This window comes from Phyllostomus discolor, chromosome 8 (assembly GCF_004126475.2).
Source record: "Phyllostomus discolor isolate MPI-MPIP mPhyDis1 chromosome 8, mPhyDis1.pri.v3, whole genome shotgun sequence".
NCBI classification, from domain to species: Eukaryota; Metazoa; Chordata; class Mammalia; order Chiroptera; family Phyllostomidae; genus Phyllostomus; species Phyllostomus discolor.
In genome coordinates this window covers 496682-516312 of record NC_040910.2, presented here as the reverse complement: position 1 = coordinate 516312, position 19631 = coordinate 496682, and the positions used below count along the sequence as shown (strand labels likewise).

General features: G+C 64.5%; 1 protein-coding gene across 50 annotated transcripts in view; it reads right to left on the bottom strand.

The window, feature by feature from the left end:
• ANK2 (ankyrin 2) overlaps positions 1–19631 on the bottom strand; it is a 253938-nt gene that overhangs the window by 52947 nt on the left and 181360 nt on the right. For 30 of the 50 annotated variants that reach the window (XM_036031750.1, XM_036031752.1, XM_036031757.1 and 27 more), the window contains 10 exons: positions 17101–17298; positions 15163–15261; positions 14748–14846; positions 13902–14099; positions 11918–12016; positions 11212–11310; positions 7941–8039; positions 6874–6969; positions 3288–3360; positions 399–543 (listed from right to left, as the gene is read on the bottom strand). In XM_036031750.1, coding sequence (XP_035887643.1) covers positions 399–543; positions 3288–3360; positions 6874–6969; positions 7941–8039; positions 11212–11310; positions 11918–12016; positions 13902–14099; positions 14748–14846; positions 15163–15261; positions 17101–17298 — 1205 coding nt within the window. Of the gene's footprint in view, positions 1–398; positions 544–2158; positions 2213–3287; positions 3361–6873; positions 6970–7940; positions 8040–11211; positions 11311–11917; positions 12017–13901; positions 14100–14747; positions 14847–15162; positions 15262–17100; positions 17299–19631 lie in introns of all 50 variants that reach the window. The other 20 variants (XM_036031726.1, XM_036031722.1, XM_036031733.1 and 17 more) reach the window with 1 other exon arrangement.

Here is a 19631-nt window from a genome sequence, read left to right as displayed (position 1 = left end):
TCTGGGTTCGCCCAGAGACCCCCCATCTGTCTGGGACCGGGGTCGACCTGGGCGCTGACAGTGGAGCCAGGGGTCAGTGCCCAGAGGCAAAACGCTCCCTTTTGGGGCTGAAGGGACAAGTGGCAGGTGATCTGAAACATCTGCAGGCACATGTCTGTGCCTCCTTCTACTTCGTGCTTCTCCTCAGTCCTCCCGTCCCTCTGGGCCTGTTCCCTCCTCTGGGTGGTTAGGAATGCGGGGGCGTGCCGATGGCAGCCGGGGAGGCTCCCCGGGTCAGCCCTGCACCTGCTTTTCTTCATCATCATCATCACCATCATCACCATCGTCAGCATCACAGCATGCGACCTTCTCCCCCAGCACCTGGGCCAGCGTTGGCGCCTACCTGTGGGAACGCCTACCTGTCGGAGCGCCCCCCCTCCAGGCTGTAGCGCAGGTAGTTCATGCCGTCCAGGAACTGGCTGCCGGGCAGCGAGTCGTCGCCCAGCTCCTTCAGGTCCTCGGGCCTCAGGTACTCGCCGCCGTCCCCGGTCATCGTGTCGTCACCTGCAGACGGGCGAGGTGGCAGGAAGTCACCCACGAGTGTGACGGGCGAGGCGTCCCCAGCGGGACTGTGCCGGCGTCCCGGAAGCCGCACGTGGGAGGGACGCAGGGCCGGGCGTGGGAAGGTGTGAAAACTCAGGAGACAAGACGCCAGTCCTGCCCCGGGGAGGAGCCGGACCTGGACGGCAGTTCTTCAGCAGCAGGACGCTCAGCAGGCCACACGCGGCCCGCGCCGCTGTCGGTCACCCTGCAGGTCTGAGAGGGAAGAGGTCCCTTTGGGACGGTGTCCCCGGGACCCTCTGGAGCTGGCCGTGTTTGGAGGCAGGGGCCTTGTGGGCGTCATTCGGGGGAGCGCTGAGGTGTGACCTGGCCGGATCAACCGGGGGGGGGGCCCCCACAAGGGACAGAGGGCCACGCAGACCCAGAGCGGAGGCCGAGCGGAGCCCGGGGCCGAAGGGCCACTGCCGGCCGCAGGAGCCTTGCCCCACCACGGACTTCTGGCCCCCGAGTGTGTGCTGATGAGCTGCAGGCGCCCTACGAGCTCCTGGGGAGGCTGGAGGAGGCACCGCCAAGGGAGGGGCCGGCGGTGCTCCTCGGTCTGGGGGCACTCTGGCAGGAGACCTGGTGGGGCTCCGGGTGAGAGGCCGGCGTGTGAGGGTCAAGGGCGTCAGAAAGACAGTGTGGAGCAAAGAGCCACGCGGGCTACGTGGAATCCACGTCCACGCTGGTGGGCAACAGCGGGGAGAGACACCACTGTCTGACACAGCGGCGGACCCGGCGGCTCAGACGCCCCATGACGACCCCGGGCGTGCCTGTCCCGCCGCTTCTGTCCCCTGTGTGACCTGTGACGCTTCGCTAGGACGGCTCCCACGAGGCCAATGGATTGGGGTGCCTTTCACTTGATTCTGGGAGAAAAAATTCCTAGACCCGGTCTAGGAACTGGCTCCCCACACTCAGCATGCCAGGTCTGCACCGAAGCCGACATTATTTTCAGTTTTGTCAGCGTCTGGGGTGCCCTGAGGAGGGCCGGATGGGGTGGGGAGCCGGGTCTGCGGGACGGGACGAGCTGTGCTCCCGGACCCCCGCGGCGAGCGGTCTGGACGAGGCTTGGAACCCCAGAGCCTCGCTGCCTTGGCAGTGACCATGCAACGGCCAACCTGACGTGGCTGTGACCACACCAGGGACACCCCTTCACCCCAGAGTGAGGCCACCTACACGCAGTGCAAACCATCCAACTCAGCTGTTGACGCATTTACACTAGTTCCACGTCCACGCATCAGAGGATCATGCTTTTCTCTAAATTTGTATGCTAGAGAGAAATATTAGTTTTGGGAAAAGGTGTATATAATGTTCACCAGATAAGTTAAATATGTTACTGTGTCTCAATAATTGCTGCAAAATGATTAAGCGCATAAGCAAGTCACGGCTTTGAGCCTCCACGTTAATAAAATCCACGCCCCAGATGCACTCCAATCTCGCCCCTCACGCATGCTGCTTCAGAAGGGACAGGTTAGTCTCGGGCAGCCCAGGGTTAAATGTCACGCAGAAGGCCTCGATGCCGTTAAGAAAGATAAAAGCAAAGAAAAGCGTTCACTCCAACGATGTTCTCTAACGGTACCTGAGTCACTCAGTACGTCCCCATCAATAAAGTGGTCACCAAACCGTTTAAGAGCTGTTCAACATATGAGTGCAGATGAGCACAGGGCCCCACACACCACGGGGTGTGCCCCTGTGAGTGGGGAAGGGGGTGGGCGAGCACTGGGGCGACACACATGTGGCTACACCAACGGCGGGGGCTCCCTACAAGGCGCCGGCCCGGCAGCCCCTTGTCCTCGTCACGGGCTCTCACACCCGCTGGCGCCACGCAGTGCTCTCACCGACCGGCGAGGTAACAAATCGGTTCCAAATCAACGTCTCAGTGCAGCTGACCTTGTGACTAGATCTTAAAGAACCTAAAGACATGCCTTTCCTATCTCTCCGTGAATACTGGAGAAACATCATCAAGGTTTTTGTGAGTCCTCTTTCAGCCGCGCACACCGGAGCACAGCTGCACTCTGAAACGTGGTCGCACGCTTTGCTGCACTCGTGAGTTGTTAGCAGCAGATTTTCTGGTTCAAGGAAAGTCGACCGTCTGCTTCGGGCGGGTGCGGGGAGCCTGAAACGCTGCCCACCGATGTGCCCGGCACTCCCTGCAGAGCCGCAGGCTGCTCAGAACCTCAGGGAGCTTTTATCAACTCGAACACCAGAGGGAGCACATTTTCTGACTTAACCAAATCTCACTTGAATTTGTCTGACTGGACTGCTATGCTATTTTTAACCTTCTCTAAGGCTCTTTTCCTCTGGGTTTAAAATATAGTCTGCATGTTTGAACCAGTCAGAAAGCAGGGGTTTCTCAATACACCATGGCAGTGTCTACTCTGAGATCTTCTTATTTAAGGCATTGTAATAAAAAAGTAATTTAACTTAATTATGACGTGTTAATAATTGCATTGTCAGGTGGATATTTTAATAGATGGCCCGTTTCCAGTCCTTCCCCTTCCCAGGCCCATTATTTAGTAGGACAACAGAGATCACACCAGTTGAAAATACACTGATCAGAATCCTCCTTCCCCAAATGGCAAAAGTAGATTTTCCGGAACAAAGCTGGGACTGGAACTGTGAGGTCCAGAGGCTGCCCCGCCGCACCCACCACCCAGCTCTGTCCCTGAGGACAGGGCGGCCCCCCAGGATCTGAGGGAAAGGCTCACCCTCCTCGTCGGACACATCGAGCACCTCAGTCATCGTCTCAGGAACATTCAGCTTGTGTTTTTCAGTGATAGTCTGGAAGGAAAAAAACCATTAATGCTCAGAAACAAACTCGAACAAGAGCTCCATGGAGCCCGGAGGAGCTCGGCCCCAAGACCTGGCGAGGCCCCATCCTTCACGTGGATGCTCCAGAAGTTCCTTCTCATTTTCTGTCCTGGAAACCCACCTCTTGCTCCTGGAGACAAAGGACCGTGTGCCCAGTGAGGCTGTACAGGGGAAGCCCACTGTCCTGAGTCCCCACTCGGAAAGTGAACTGTTTGGCGACGGCGTGAACAAGCAGTCCCCCCCGGGGCGGTGGGGGGGGAGGCAGCGGCCAGTGTGCAGCCTCCCCAAAGTGAGGGGCGAGAGCAACGTCCCCAGGAAAGCTCACAAAGACGCTGTGGCCACAGGCAGTGTATTAAAAACAAAGCCGGTGGAGAAAGTGTTGTAAACAACGTGGAAGATGTAAACTCTCTGGGCAGCAAACGTGTCTCCCAGGATCCGAGCACCCTGCAGAGGGGACCCAGGGCCCTCACGGCGACCCTGGTCTGCATTATGTAGCAGTGGCGGGGGGGGGGGGGGGGTACCAGGCTCCGGGGTCACTACCGGGGGCTCACAGTCTAACCTCCCCATCTGTCCGCCAGCAGGCCTGAGCAGGCCCCTCCACTGCACCGAGACCCCATTCCCTGGTCTGTATGCTGGCGACAGTAACACGAAGATGGAGTGAAATAACGCCGACAAGAGCTCTAAGAATGGCGCTTGGCGTATGTCAGTGCTCAGCAAGTGTAGGCCAGCACGCACTGTTCCCGTCGTGGTTAATACGGAATTACTCCTGAAAGGAAGGGCCTCTGGACTTGTCATCGCTCGGGCCTGAGGGAACGTTTCCAGAGGCGGCCACAGGTCAGGCGTGGTTCAGACCCGTGGCCTCAGGCGCATGGCCTCAGACGCGTGGCCTGGCGTTGTTACGGGAATTCGGGAAAACGAATCTCCCTGAGCAGAATCTTCACCAGGAGCCCGGAGATGCTGCCCGCGGTGGTCACAGTCCTCAGGCTCTGCCGTGTGGACGTCACAGACACGTCCGAGTGGCCGCAAGGACGCGCTCACCTCAGCTTTTCTTTCCAAAAGCATCGCACAAATCGATGATGTAGAATTATGCAAAACACATTTAAAATCCACTTCACGATGAAATAGGTTTTCTTCTGGGTGAAGTCGCCGTTGGAGAGAAGGAAGCAGCCGGGAGGGGAGAGGAGTCCCGTGGCGCAGGGGCCGGAGGGCACGTCCAGCCCCGCACACGCGTGTCCACACAGCCCGGGAGGGCTCCTCGGGACACCACAGCGTCCACCCGCAGCTCCGGGACATGGCCGGTCATCGGTAAGTATTAGTTGAAGGAAGAAACTTAGACTACTTATATACACTGCTTCGTTATTCTTTGAATACTAATCTATACATTTAACAGAAATAAACCACCACCTGTTCTACATCAGTGGTTCTCAACTCTCGCTGCATATTAAAATTATTAGAGGAATTTAAAAAATATCGTTGCCTGGGTCCCTCACGGGGTCACGTCAGCCCCCCTGGGGACGGGCGGACTCCGGGTGTTTTCTGGAAGAGCCGCCGAGGGTGTTTGTGCGGCTGCAGTGCAGCCCCTCTTCCTGGAGCAGACGGGGAGGGGCCGCCCACGCCCTCGGTGCCGTTCTCCGGGGCCACCACCTCCGTGCTACCTGGCTGTTCACCAGAACTTGACTTCCACGTCCGGGGTTTTCGCTGGAGTGGCGCTCAGCGTGGCGGGCGGAGAACAGCAGCGACCAGGGAGTCCGGAGAGGCCCCGTGTTTCTGGCGCAAAGCACGCTGGGACCTGCCACCTGTCTGACTCCTCCCAGGTGTCCGCGCACCTGTGGGCCTGCGCGGTCCGGGTCGTTCTCACCCAGTGGTACTTCTGAGCCTGCAGTCTCTGGAAGCGGACATGCGCACCCCATAGCTTCTTGAGTAAAAATAATTTATTTTCTCACAGCATCTCCGTGTCACGCCCCACGCCACCGCCCTGGAGTTGCTGCCCGGAGAGGTGGCGTCTTCACCTGGACGGCCCCCAGCACCGAGCCGCCCCGGTTCCCACCCGCAGACCTCCCGGTGAAGCAGCGGCGGCAGGAGCCCGGGAGAAAGCACCGGACCCCGCAAGGGCGCGCGCTCGCCCTCTGGCGGCGGCCCGAGGCACAGGCGCCCACAGGAGCCTCGTGGGACGGGACCGGCGGCCGGGGGCTAGGGCTTCCCGGGCCTGTGAGGGACACACGGTCTCAAACACGCCCACGCCCGGCGAGCCGCAGCGCGGGCCCTCGTGCGGAGTCTCTCCCGGTCCGGGGAGCCACGGAGAAGGACGCCGCCGGGATTCAGCCGCGCGGAGGGACTCGTTAGTGCCGGTCTGTGGGCGGGCCCGTTTTTCTCCTCCGTGACTTATCCAGGAAACTTCGCTTAAACCTTTAAAAACACTGTGTCCCGCGGGCCACGGGATTAAAACTCGGCTCGAGAAAACAGGCGGTGTGGTCTTCCCACGTCCGGACCCCCGTCTCACGTCCAGGAACAGTCCACACCCCCTCCACGCGGGGCCCCCGTCGTGCCTGCCGGGCTCCACCCCGCGCGGCGTGCGGCCGCCAGCCGTGTCGCCTGGCCGACGCGTGGGGGCGCTGCTCCTCCCTCGCAGCGCCCGGGCTCCGGCCCGCCCGCCCCGCCGCCCGCCCCGCCGTCCGCGCCGCTCGCGGGAACTTCCCTCAACTTCCGACTGGCCGACGCGTGACCACACTGTCCCTAAAGGGCACCCTCTGCTCTGCCCTCCCCTGTCCCCCTCACAGACCGGCCCGAGCAGGGTCCCCAGGATTCAGGCTTCAGAGAAGCCTCGAACAAGTCGACGCAAAGAGAACGGCAGCAGGAGGGCCCCTGCTGGGCTGGGCTGGGCCGGGGGGACAGCGCGGGGCCACGGGCCCTCGCCCCCACTCGGCGCCCGCCAGGCTCAGCGGTGTGCGAGAGGACACGCAGCCCGGCGCACGATTTAAACGCCTGCTCTCTCCAGACGCGGGCCATCTCCCTGCTGGGCGCAGGCGACTTTCTTTCCGAATAAAAACCCACCGCAAACAGGGAGAGCGGAGCTGTTCTCGTGGGCAGGACTGCGGGGGCCGGGGTCCTGCTGCGGCTGCGTCACCTCCGCTCAGAGGGTGGCTCTGCGGGGCTGTCCCGCCGCAGCCGGCCGCCGGGGTCACGGCCGGGCCAGCGCGAGGGCGGGGGCAGAGAGGAGGGTCCCCCCCCCCCCCCCCCCCAGAGAAAGGGACCCGGCGCTCTGCGGTCCCACTCGCTCCCTCTCTGCCGGGGGCCGACGACTGGAGGCAGCGCAACCCCCGAGCGCTGACCGGCGCGCTGACCCCTGTGGACTTCGGTGCGCGCTTTGCAACACATCCGCCCGGAGAAGTTCAGAACTGAAGCTCGGCGCGCTCCGGGAGGGGAGGCGCGGGACTGCAACGCCAGAGCTCGGCCCTGGGGCCCACGCGGGGGCCCTGTACTCACCGTGGTGGTGGTGACCTCCTCAGTCACGACCTTCAGCGTGTCCACCACTGAGATGTAGCCCAGCCGCTTGGCGATGGCCAGGGCGGTGTTGCCATTCTGGGGGTGAGGGGGGGGGAGAGAGAGGGAGAGGAAAAAAGAGACAGCACAGGGCCAGTGAGCTCACCGCCGCCCGAGGCGGCCGCCCCTCCCCCAGCGCCCGGCTCAGCTGAGGAAATCACTAGTTTTCACCATCACATCTGAACGCGCCTCTTGGTAACTTCTCCGGGCTGGAGCGCAGGTCACCATGGTAACACAACAAGCGGCATCTGCCCGCTCTTACTAATGAGAAGCACTTGCAGCTTTAACCCCTGGGAGCTCAACTCCGCGGGCCCAGCGGCTGCGTCGTGCAGGGAGGGGATGCCCCAAGTGCTGGCACGGCCAAGGGTGTGCACCGCTCCCAGGGCCCCCTCCACCTCCGGGGGCACAGGCACTCACTCAGTGCCACAGACTGGGGGGGGCTCCGGGTACCCCCAACAACACTGGCTGGGGAGCTGGGCCCCGCGCCAGCTGCTGGGGACACCCTGAGAACCTCTCCACTCAGTTTGCATTTCAATGGCTGGGCCCAGCGCCCCAGCGGCCTGAGCCAGGGCCTGTCCCCCCGCTGAGTCCTGGCTGCGCCCTCCCCGTAGCCCGAGGCCCCCCCAGTGCTGGGCCTGGAGGGCAGGGGCTCATTCCAGGAGGGGCCTGAACTGTCGCTGGGGCAGAAGGACAGACGGAAGCTGTCCTTCTGAGAAGGCTCTTGGGGGAGAGACGATAATGTTCCTGCCGGGGACAGGGCGGCCTCGGGGGGCGGGGGGGACCCCACGTGGGGTGGACTCACTCGGTGAAAGAAGCCACAGGCGGAGTCTCCTGGGCTGAGCGGGGCTGAGAGGACAGGGCCCCAGGGTCCTGTCACCGGTTCACCCACCGGGTCTCCGCCAACTCAGCGGCACTACCAGCAGAGGGGACTCCGAGGGTGGCACAGGCGGGAGGGACAGGGGTGCAGGCAGGGGGACGGGGCGGGCGGAAGAGGCAGGCGAGGGGCTCACCGTGGTGGTGGCGTCGGGCCGCGCGCCGTGCTGCAGCAGCACGTTGATGATGTGCGTGTGGCCCTGCTGCGCGGCCTGGTGCAGGGGCGTGTAGCCGCTCTGTGGGCGACAAGGAGGAGGAGGACTCGGTTAGCCAGTGCGCGGAAGCCTGCATCTCGCTCGTGGCAGCACCGTGCACGGGGACAACCTCCCCAGGGGCCCTGTTCTCTGCGGCAAACACGCCCCCACTCCGTCCGCCCACGGACCGAGGAGCGGCTGGCCGGCTCTGTCCTCGCTCTTCCCGCGTCCTGAGCGGTTCGCATGGAAACGCGTGCCGAGAGGCCCCGCACCCCGAGAAGGGGCAGCACCCAGCGGTTGCTGCCCCAGGAGGAAGGACAAGGAGCTGTCACCGAAACCTGGGCGTCACGGGGACTGCTACTGTCCCCTGTACCCCGTGACTTCCTGGTGGGCAGCCCTGGGCTCGCTCTGTGCCAGTCCCTCTAGGACTTCCTTTCCCAGGGCAGCTCTGGCCGAAGGCGAGCGAGCCCCTCAGAGAACAGGAGGCCCACTTTGAAAAGGTCTTTAACTTTAGGTTCTTGACCACTCGGGTCTGAGTTTGCCGCAGGAGAAAGCGAGGAAGTGCGGTGAGGTGAGGGGTGGGCCTCAGCCGGGACGCCGTGCGTGAGCGGGCCGGGGGTGGAGCAGACGGACTTTGCCGTCTCCGAGGGGACAGAGCTGGGGAGAGCAGGGGGAAGCCATTCCCTCAGTCCCTCCGGAGCTGGCCCGGCAGGAGGTCATGACAGGGATGCCACGCCCGCTCCGTGGCCCCCCTGCCTCGCCTGTCAGGGCAGTTGTCCAGGGTCCCAGCTGCGAGCAGCCGTCACGCCTTGACCGGCAGGAGCCACTGTCCCTGAGACCTGCACCACTGCACCCCCATCCGCAGGAGAGTGCTCCGTGCTCACAGGACGCCGCACACCCCTCCTGCCGTCATGTCACTGTGGCCTGCCACCGAGGCTGCCCCGGGCGCGGGACACACGTTCCGCCGGCCGAGCGTCCCTGCCACGGGGTGACCCGGGAGTAGTCACGGGGACGCGGCTCCCCGGTCACGCCGTCCGTGGACACTTGAGCGGCGTGAAGGGAAACAGTGTTCTTCTCCCAGTTGTCCTCCTCTCTGCCGTGTTGACAAATGCTGTGCCGGCTGAGCCCAGGGCCTGTGCAGGGCCAGCAGCGCGTCCTCGCCGCTCGCTGGCCGTCGCCGAGCCTGGACACCGAGGTGACGCTGCTGCTCTCCGTGGCCACTGCGGCCGGAGACGTGTGTCCCAGCGATGTTGTCCTCCAGGGAAGTCGGGGCAACTGGACTCACGTGCTTCTGCAGAGGCTCCCTTCCCCTCCTCCGGGCCTCCAGCCCCAGAGCTTCTGCCCACGGCTGGAACCTCCGGCCCTCTCCCACTGCCCCCCCCAACCCCCCATGTCGTTTGCAGCATGCAAACAGCCGGGTCTTCAAGTTCTGGGACGGGTCCAACGTGCCGTCCATGAAACGTTTCTGTAGTTTATCTGGAGTTGGAGGAAAACGTCAGCAAACATTGCTTTCTTTCTCACTGAGAGCCCTGTGATCTTCAGAGCGCATTCGACAAAGAAAGCGCCCCCCACGTGCCCCCCACGTGCCGGGGTGCACGCCCTCTGCAGTGACCGACAGTCAACCCCGCCTGTTCGCCTCACGCTGACACTGCAGGGTGTCACCCTGACTGTAAGCAAATCGTGGTCCCACAAAAACCAGTTGGCTTCGCCCAGTGTTTACACCGAGGCATAAAGGTTTCGGCAGTAAAGGCAATACTTGGTTTTATATTTTCACAGCAACAGAACGATTTTGGTAACTATGGTTGCACATGAGATGTGAGGCAGAAAACAATTCCTTCTACAAAAATGTCATTCTGTGTGAAAAAAATCTTACGTGTTTATTAAAAGAATGTCCTTTGAAGTGCGCATCTGTGAGAGATGTATTCCAAGCAAATAAAACCCACATGGTTCATTTAAAAAAAACACCTGGGAAGTTAAAATGAGATTTTTCTCTCAACCGAATGTCCATCTGAGTGCAGATCAGACCCCGGGGGGGGGGGGGGGGGGCGGGGCAAACGGTTTATCTGCTGGAGTCTCTGGCTTCAGAGCCTCAGGGCCACTCGGTGGCCACGCCTCACAGCGCGTGGCGAGTGCCACGCTCCGGCTCTGCAGAGCCGCGTGGCCCACAAGGAAGCCCGTCCCCAGTGCCCCCCCCACCCCGCGCGGGCTCACTCAGCAAACACAGCACTAGGGCTAACGCCGGAGAAGTCGACGGGCTTTACACACCCCCACGTCGGTTCCCGGAGAACTCGAGAGCCGCTCGAGACCAGGCGGCGGCCACTCCTGCTGGCGTCAGATCCCCAAACCTCCGGCGTTCACGGTGTTTCCAGTTTAAAAACTAACTTTCTATTTGCTCATGCTCATGTCCAGACACAGTCTTGTCTCTGCTTCCGCGAGGACAGAGAGGGACCCAAACCCTCCACGTCCCCGTGGGCAGCCCTGGAGCGTGTCTGGGCGTGCTCTCACCAACGGGCACGCTCACGGCTGCAGCGGGGGTTCCCACACACGCACTCGCAGACCGGCACGCTTCACGTGTCCCTCGGAGCTGCCGGGGCACCACGGCGTGGTCACAGCACGTGTTTCTCTTCCCCTGAGGCCCTCCGAGCGCCCTGAAGCGCATGCTACGTTCCAACCTCACTTGCTCACCAGGCCCTGCCCCTCGCTGCCCCTGGGAGCGACAGGTGAGTGCAGGGCGGGGCCGAGCCCAGGGGGTGCGACGTCCCGCCAGGGACCGCGTGTCCTGCGGTGGCGTGCTGGCCCGTGCCGGCTGCTTTAGCTCCACATCGGAAGCTCCGAGCCGTGGCTCTCAGATGTGGGAATGAGAGTCTCAGACCGTCACGCAAAAGCACACAGTGAACCCTGGCTAGCGTAGCTCAATGGATTGAGCGCGGGCTGAGAACCAAAGCATCGCAGGTTCGATTCCCAGCCAGGGCACATTCCTGGGTTGCAGGTCATAACCCCCAGCAACCGCACATTGATGTTTCTCTCTCTCTCTCTCTCTCTCTCTCTCCCCTCTAAAAATAAATAAATAAAATCTTAAAAAAAAAAAAAGCACACAGTGTATGCTCCACTTCAGAAGAACCCGAGGGCAAAGCCCACGCGACCGCGGTGGGCGAATGGAGCATTGCCGCGGCTGGACCCTCGCCGAGAGAAACCCAGTGAGAACGGCCGTTACCTTGGTTTTGGCGTTGACGTCCGCTCCCTGCTTCAGGAGGAAGTTGACCATTTTCACGTTTCCGTAGTGGCAGGCCACGATTAAAGGAGTGTAGCCCAGCTGCAAATAACAAGGCACAGGCAGGTGACCGACCACTCCGTGGGCGAACCTCGAGGGGCCGGGCAGGCGCAGACCCTCCAGGTGGCCGGACAAGTATTACTCAGCAGGCATGTGCACCTGGTGCGCACAAACACGGGAGCAGGTCCGGGAACAGGAGGACTTGGTGCACTGAAGGGTCCCAGACCAAACGTGGGCGGGGCCTGACTGACAAAGAGCTGAGACCGAGGGGCGGGGGGTGGATCGGAAACCAGGGAGGGGAGAGGAGGCCAGAGAGGGTGCTGGGCAGGCGGGGGCCTGCAGTGCAGTGGGTGGAGGAGGTCACAGGGTGAGACCAGGGCAAAGCCATGCCAGTCGGGGTGTGGGCTGAGCGGGGGCAGGAGAGGGCAACCAGCCGCTGCCTGGCCGGCAGCAGGGCACAGGCAGCCTCCCCTGCAAAGCCGGGACCCCTGTCCTCCATGCACTTGGACTCGATTCCCCCAAAATGGAGACCCACTCCAGGTTTGCGAGCAGGAGGGTCACCGTTAGCCCAGGACAGACTTTCGAGGGAGGACTGGCTGGGAGCCACCCCAGGACCCACCCCGACAGGGGCAGCGGTCCCTGTTCCTACCTTCGTGTGGGCGTCCTGGTCGGCCCCGTGCTTGGTGAGAACCTCAGCAACGTGCACCTTGTCCTCCTGGGCGGCCAGGTGTAAGGCGGTGAGTCCACTCTGCGGAGAGAAGGGGCCGCGGGCGCGTCAGGGCACGGGCACCCGCTGCGTCACCCCGGACATCCCGTCCCCAGAGAAAAGCCTGTGAACGCCCAGCCCAGCCTCTGCCCAGAAACTGCATCTTGTGACACTGGAGACGAACTGTCCCGGCTACTGCGACCCCCCCCGCCCAGGACAGAGTCTCTGTTCGCCGGCACTTTCAGCAAATCACGCTGTTTTCCACGTCGGGCACTTAAACCGTGATCTGAGGCTTTAAAACAACGCAGCGAACCTGCTGCCAGACGGCCGCCGCCGGGCCACCGCGTCCGCACCTCCTGCCGAACCACCCGGCCCCTCCCCCGCCAGCCGGGCAGCCCAGCACATTGGCTCGTCGGCCCCCACTCGACGAGCGGAGCGAGGGTCCACGCTCTCATCAGGAAAACATCACATCAACACAAAAGATGCAGCACTTCATGAAATGAGCTCAGCACGGCTTTCTCCAGCACCCAAAGGCAGTGTGCTGTTTTCTGGAACCTTCTAAAGACCGCATAAAAAGTGACGCCCTCACTCATAGGCAGCATCGTGAAGTGGCCATTTTTAGGTGACGGACACGGCACACGGCGTCAGGGGGTGATGTTAATTAACCGAATACTCGGTGGGGGTGTGGCTCGGAACCGTAGAGGACCGTGCTGGGACGGGAGGGCGGGGCCCATCTCTCGGGGCCACGGCCCAGCAGCCCCACCCCCGGGCGAGTAGCTCCTTCAAGATGGTGGAAATGTAAAGAGCCTCTTGACCCTAGACCCCTGGCCCACTTCACAAGTGTCCTCTGGGTGCCAGTCGGGTGCCAGGAAGCCCTCCAGCCCCTCGAGTGTGTCAGGCAGAGCGTAGTAGGGCGTCTGCCCCTGCGGCTCTCCCACAGCCCCACCTGCTTGTGCTTCTGCCCCTGTGCTCACCGCCATCGCCCGGGGCAGCGGACTCGGCTGGAAGCACCACCCCCCGGCCTCCGGTTCACGTGCAGTTGCAGTCAACGGGCCTGACTCTGCGGTCAGGCGAGGCCACGGAAGCTGAGCCGTGTCCTCCACAGTCCACGACCTCCAGCCACGCCCCCTTCAGAACCAGCAACCGACAACAAGAAGAACATTCTCCGGCGGATGGAGAAAGGGCTCATTTCCACGTAGGGCAGCCCTTCCCTCGTGTCCACTATCACCTGGTGACCAGGCAGAAAACACAGTATCTGCCTCCACGTCATGGCTGTTGCTGAGAAGCACTCACTCAGAGAGCACGGAGCGACGGATCTCCGCTCACGGGTCTCAACCAGAAAAGGAATGCACGTGCTTTCCGAGGGCAACGGGCAAAGTGGCCGGTTTTGCTTGTTACCCGAGACACCTCCCCAGTTGCAGCTGGTTTCAGCGGAGTGTGCGCTGAGCATGAGCAAGTCACAGGTGGGGCAGACAGTCGGACACATAGTCGGACAGACAGTCGGAAGCTGGCAGGCAGGGGCAGAGGCAGGCGTGGCCTTGTGAGAACCGACACGTTTTGATGTGGGAGGGGTGTGTCTCCCCGCACCCCCGACGGTCCCTCGGCAGCGGACAGTGAGTGTGTCCCCAGAGGCCGTCCTCTGGAAGAGGCGGAGGTGCCGGGGGCAGGGACGCCTCCTCGGACGGGGTCTCGAGGGGCAGAGAAAACCGGTTGCAGTTGCAAGACTGCAGCCGACCTGCGGGAAATGAGCCCGGAGCCTGCAGCCCAGAGCCTGCCCCGCACCGCCGCGTCCCAGCCTCGCGGGCCGGCCCCTGCTGCCCTGGCGGCTGCACAGTGCCTGTGCCCCCCCCCCGCCCCCGGCGTCACAGCCTGGCGTCCGTGCACACGCTCTGAAACACCCGACAGAAGCCGGAGGCGCGCAGAGCACCTTGGTCGACGTGTGGACGCTGGCGCCCTTGTCCAGGAGCAGGGCGGCCATGTCCGCGTGCCCCTCCTGGGAGGCCAGGTGCAGCGGGGTCACGCCCTGCTTGGTGACCACGTTCGTCTCGGCCCCGTAGCTGAGCAGCGTGGAGGCGATCTGCATCTGGTTCTTCTTGGCCGCGATGTGCAGGGGCGTGTAGCCGTTCTGCAACACAAAACCAGCACGCCCGCGGGCTCAGCAGCGCGGGTGCGGGTCTCTGAGCGAGCCAGCGGAGCCGCTGAAAGCCGGTGCGGGGCCCAGGACAGGTCCCCACGACACCCAGGCTGCACAGCCAAGGACGCAGGCCCCAAACCGCGCCCAGGGGCAGGCGCTCAGGAGCCCCAGGCCCTGGCGCCTGCCGCGTCGCCGTCCCTCACCCCGGTTCTGTTGTGGGAGAGGCCGGCCCGGCTCCTCTGCGCACGGCTGCCCCTCGATGCCCGGAGGGGCTCCCCACCCCACTGCCCCTCCGCCCCAGCCCAACCCCCACCGGCTCCCTCAGCTTCCCGGCGGGACCCCAACCCCAGAGCCCTCTCCATGGAGGTGACCGGTCTGGACTCGTGCTCGCCGGTCGAGGTCGTCCCCGGCCTCTGTACCGGCGCGGAGTGCAACCCCCGTAGTCGGATGGGGGCTCCCTGCACAGAAGGGGACGGGTCTGCACCACGCTCTCGCTGCAGCCTCCCACTGACGCGCCGGTCACGGTGCGTCGGACCCGCTCGGGCCGCCAGGGGGCTGGCGGGTTGTTCCACACCAGGGACTCGCACAGGGACTCGCACCGACTCCGTGCCGCAGGCCCCCCCCGCCCAGCGCCCTCACCTTGGCGGTGGCGTGAGGGGACGCGCCCTTCTCCAGCAGCAGCAGGGCCACCTCCTGGTGGTCGTAGTGGGCGGCCACGTGCAGCGGGGTCAGGCCGTTCTGCAAAGGGCGGGCCGGCTCCTGGTGAGCGAGCGCCCTCCGCGGCCCTGCAGCCGCCAGGGGCCCAGGCACCGGGGCGGGCCAGGTCCCAGTTCATGCGTCAACGTGGTCAGTGGAAGCGAGGGGGTAAAAGTCCACAGCTCCCTGCTGAGCTCACACTGGACACCCAGCCAACCCGGGGAGCGCCGGCCGAGGGGACGGCGCGGGCTGAGATGCTCGGTGACGAGTGGGACGAGCACACGGCGGGGACTCCTCCCCGCAGCCCCGAGTGACAGGCCCCGGTGGACCCCCGCCCGCCCGCCCATGCAAACCGCACCTTCCCCGCGGAGTCGGCTGCCACGCGCCGGTGCAGCAGCAGCTTGGCCACGTCCAGGCTCCCGTACTTGGCCGCCACGTGCAGGGGGGTGAAGCCTTTCTGAAACGGGAACAGCGGGGAGGGAGGTGCTCACCTTCCCGGCCACAGACACGTCGCCGTGACCGGGGGCTCGGGAGGCAGGCCCGGCCGACGTCCACGTGGGGACGGCGCAGCCGGCATCAGACCCGTCTGCATTCGGCTGGAGGGGCAGAGAGCACCACTCATCCCCCGAGGGGCCCCGTGCTGAGGGCTGGGGGCATGACCGGAGACACCGCAGGGGGTTTCTGAAGCCCCCGGGGCCGAGACACAGCCCCGGCTTCTGGGGGAAAACCCTCCATTTCTTGCCTCTATGATCAGTGCGGCTGAGACCACAGCAGCTCCCTCCCGAGCCTCCTCTCTGGTCTCTTTATGAGACCTGAACCCCAGACCTTCCCACCTCAGTTTTGGGATGCTTGCATGGCCAGAGTAAAAAATAATAATACTGTTTGGTGATTTGTATTTCTGCAGAAGTGGGACAATAAGTACTTGCCAGAACAAGAAAAATGGCTCACGGCTGAGAAGCGCCTCCCATCCCGGCCGGGGCCCTTGCACCTGACGACCCACCCTGTGCGAACTGAACTCCCCCCGGAAAAGGCGTCCATCCCCCTGGTGCTGGGCTGCGGGGCCCCAGGCTTTCGGACACGCTACTGCCCGAAGGCTTCTTAACGCTGTCCTCCTCCCTCAGGCCTCTGCGTTCCGGTCAACGTCTCGTGCCCAAAGCCAGTCTCTGCCCTCCGCACCGTGTCCTGGACTCAGACTTCACGGGCGGCCGGTCTGCCAGCGTGCCACCATCCCCACTGTCCTGGCTGCACCCCGCCCCCCCCCCCCCCCCCCCCCCGTCCCGGCACCGAGCGGAGGGGCGGCAGCACAGCCCGCAGCACAGCGCCCGGGGCAGGCGGGCAGGTGAAGGTGCAGCTTCCGGGGCCTGTGCTCCTCCTCCTGCCCCAGCGTGTCCCCCCAAACGGTCCTGTCCTTCCAGGGTCACCGCGCACTGTCCTCAACTCGGATGGTGTTTCCCCTTTGCTTCTGTCCCAGCACTGGGAGCTAGCAGCTCCCTGGAGGAGACAGAGCCCCGCCCTTGCGGAGCTCGGGACAGGCACAGGGAGCGCAACCGGCCGCCTCGCCAGAGGCGCTCAGTGCAGGTGGCGCTGGGCAGGAAGTTCTCCGAGACAAAAAACACGCGGTGGTGAGGAAGGAAAAACCGCCTCCTCCTCCTCCTCCTCCTCCTCCTCCTCCTCCAGTCCCGCTGGAACAGGGATCCAGCCCCCGACTCACTGGGAAACGTGTGGCAACACTGGGCAGAGTCACACCTGCGGGGCCGCGGCGTGCGTAGGGTTTGGGCAGCGTCCCCTGAGCTCTGTCTCCCTCCGTCCCGTGCGACCTCAGCGGGACCTCGCTGACCCCGGGATCTGCAGAGGCTCCTGGCCCGCCCACCCCGTCCATCCGACACCGTCTCCCACCAAACGGCCCCCGGGCACCGCCGCCCGAGGCGGCGTGTGAAGCCCCGGAAGTCTCGGAGGACGAGGGGCTGAGCTTCGCCCCCACGGCCGCCCTCCACGGCCTGGACTCCGCCCCTCCGTCACCTCCCCTGGGGCCGACCGGCCGCCCAGGTGCTGGTGGGTTAGAGTTCGTGACAGGAGGGGGGGGGGCAGGGGAGGGGAGGGAAGGCGACCCTGCGTCCATCAGAGGAACAGGACCAAGCGCCCCTGTCGCAGAAACGACAAGTGGCCTCCCAATGCCGCTCAGGCCTTGGGGAAACGAACCTAGGCGCTGGAAGAGGAAGACCCCCAGGCCTGAACGCCACCCACCCCCCGGGCAGGGCTGTGGCCTGGCAGAGGGACCCCCGGGGCCACCCCTTACCTTGGTGGCTGAGGAGTGGGCGGCCCCTGCTTCCAGGAGGACGGCGGCCACGCCCACCTGGCCCTCCCGGGCGGAGATGTGCAGAGGCGTGTGCCCGCTGGCGGTGGCCGCGTCGGGGTGCGCCATGTGCTGCAGCAGCAGCTGCACGATCTCCGTCTTGCCCAGGCGCGAGGCGATGTGCAGAGGCGTCTGCTCCTCCTGCAAGGCAGGCCGAGTCGCCGGTTAGTGCCGCGGCCCTGCCTGGGCCCCTCCCCGCCCCTGCGGTGCCGTGCACGCGTGCAGCTGTTTCCGGAGTTTTCTGGGAATCTCGGGGCGGGGAACCCCTCTGCAAAGGGAAATGGCCGCTGCCCTGGCCACAGAGGGGCTCTCAAGTCCTCCTCAGATTTCATGAAGCACGCCCCCCCACCGGCTCGGCCGCCGGTGCCCAGGTGCCCCCAGGGCCGGGCTTCGGCCCTCACTCCTGTTTTAGCACGAGCGGCTCCGGGGTCTGAGCGGAATGAAATCCGGTCCGGACGCCCTGAGACCCAGATTCCCTCCTGCAGAAGCTGTCGCCCAGAGACCGAGCTCAGTCTGGGAACCATGTCAAGAGGGAAAGACGAGGGGTAGTGGGAAGACCTGGCTCTCTCTCCGCCCAGCAAGCCCAGGCTTCAAAGGCCGGGCGCGCCTTCAAGGGGAGACTGTGGGTAGAGGCGACAGTGTGATCGGACTCCTACGAGCGTTCCAGGACCCCGCGCAGGAGCAAGCGTCTGGGACTTGCGTCCCGGGGCAAAGGGGAGAGCTGGCAAGGAGGAGGCGGGGCTGTCGGCCATGCGCACCCTTGGGAAGGCCCAGAGGGAGAGCCCGGAGTCTGCCACCCGGAGGGAGAGCCCGCAGGACACATCTGAGGGGGCCCGACCAATCCCCGGACTCTGAGGTGTAGTCGGGGAGACGGTTCCAGTGGGAAGGGAACCAGACCCAGCTGCCCTCTGGGAAAACGGTCGACCAGCGACATGTGAGCTCTGCGGTGGGGGGGATCTGTGGTCACGGCCGGCCGGGTGGACCCCTGCCCACGGCGTCGGGCAGGAAGGAACCGCGGGGCAGCTCCCCGCGCCAGGAGCGGACGGAGGCGCCGAGGGCACCTGACCCCACGCTGCAGCCCCTTCGAGTCCCCAGGGGACTGCAGGGGAGCCACAGGCGGACACGGCGCAGCACGCGTGAGGCTCGGGTGGTGAGACGTGAACAGAGCCAAGCTCCGCAGAAAGCTGCGGAGGCAGACTTCCCAGGCGTGGCACACGGGACCCCGCCCCCAAAACAGCCCAGGGGGGCCGGCCTGAGACGAGGCCGTGTCCGGGGGGAAGAGAGGTCAGCAGGAATAGCACGGGTCTCCGGGACTGTCCACGTCCCTGGGCTGCGCACACAGGCTTGAAATCAGGGTCTCCGACCCTGAAGACGTGTGTCTGCCTGCCCTTCCGCAGAAGGGCACACGGTGGCCCCGGGGGGACCAGCAGGACGGGCACGGAGCCAGTGGCACCCTGGGCAGCACAACCCCCCGAAATGCGGAGCAATGGGTGGGGGGGGGGCACCTGCTACGAAGAAGCATCAGCAGCAAAACAAAACACAAGGGGCCTGAGGACAGGGACCGTGGGCACTCGGCTCCCGGGTCCCTTCCCCAGAGCGGAGCAGGGGGCTGTGGGCGATGGCACCTCAGGACCGAGGGGGATGGCGGGCCCTGGCCCAGGGCTGGGCAGGGGCCACAGCACAGTGGGGTCGCCGGGGACGGTTCTCAGACCAGGCAGCAGGTGGCACTCGCCCTAAAAACCCTGTGGAATCAGCCGCCCTGCCCACTTCTGTCCGCATTTGGTCCAGGCACTGGAAGCGGAAAAGGGGAGAAGGCACGGCTTGGGGAACAGAGCCCTTCCCCCGGGGACCAGGGCAAGAAGCCCGGGGTGGGGTGGGGGTGGGGGCGGGGGGTGGGGGACAGGGTGGGGGTTCCGGGCTGTCGTCTCGTGCTCAGTTGCGGCCCTCAAGGAACGGACTCAAGCCAAGGCCCCAGGGCATGGGGAGCACAGGACTGTGCTCACGGGAGGAGCTTCACAATGGGGGGGGGGGCTGCCCCGTAGACGCCTCCCGCGTAGAAGGGGCAGCGACTCCCCCGTGAGGCACACTGACCGGGACCCGGCGCCGGCCGGAGGAGATGGGCTCCACGCCACACGCAGGGCGCCACCCCCCCAAACTGGGGGCACGTGCCTGGCCCGAACCCCTCACCACAAGACCAAAAGGTCCAAAGATTTGATGCATTTTTCTGTCAGAGGTTCACCCTCACCTGGACTCCCAGGGGCCACATGAGTGGGCAGGTCCCAGTGAACTGAGTTTCGGGTGAGTCCGGGCCCAGAGGCTCGGGGGTGTGCGGTCCCCAGAGCGAATGCCAGACCCCCCCCCTGCTGTGCCCGCAGAACACGGCACCTCGAGCAAGTGCTCGCAACAGGGTGGGGGCACCTCTCAGCACGCCCACGGAGGACCCTGGGCACAGAGGGCCCTTCCCGGGGTGGGGG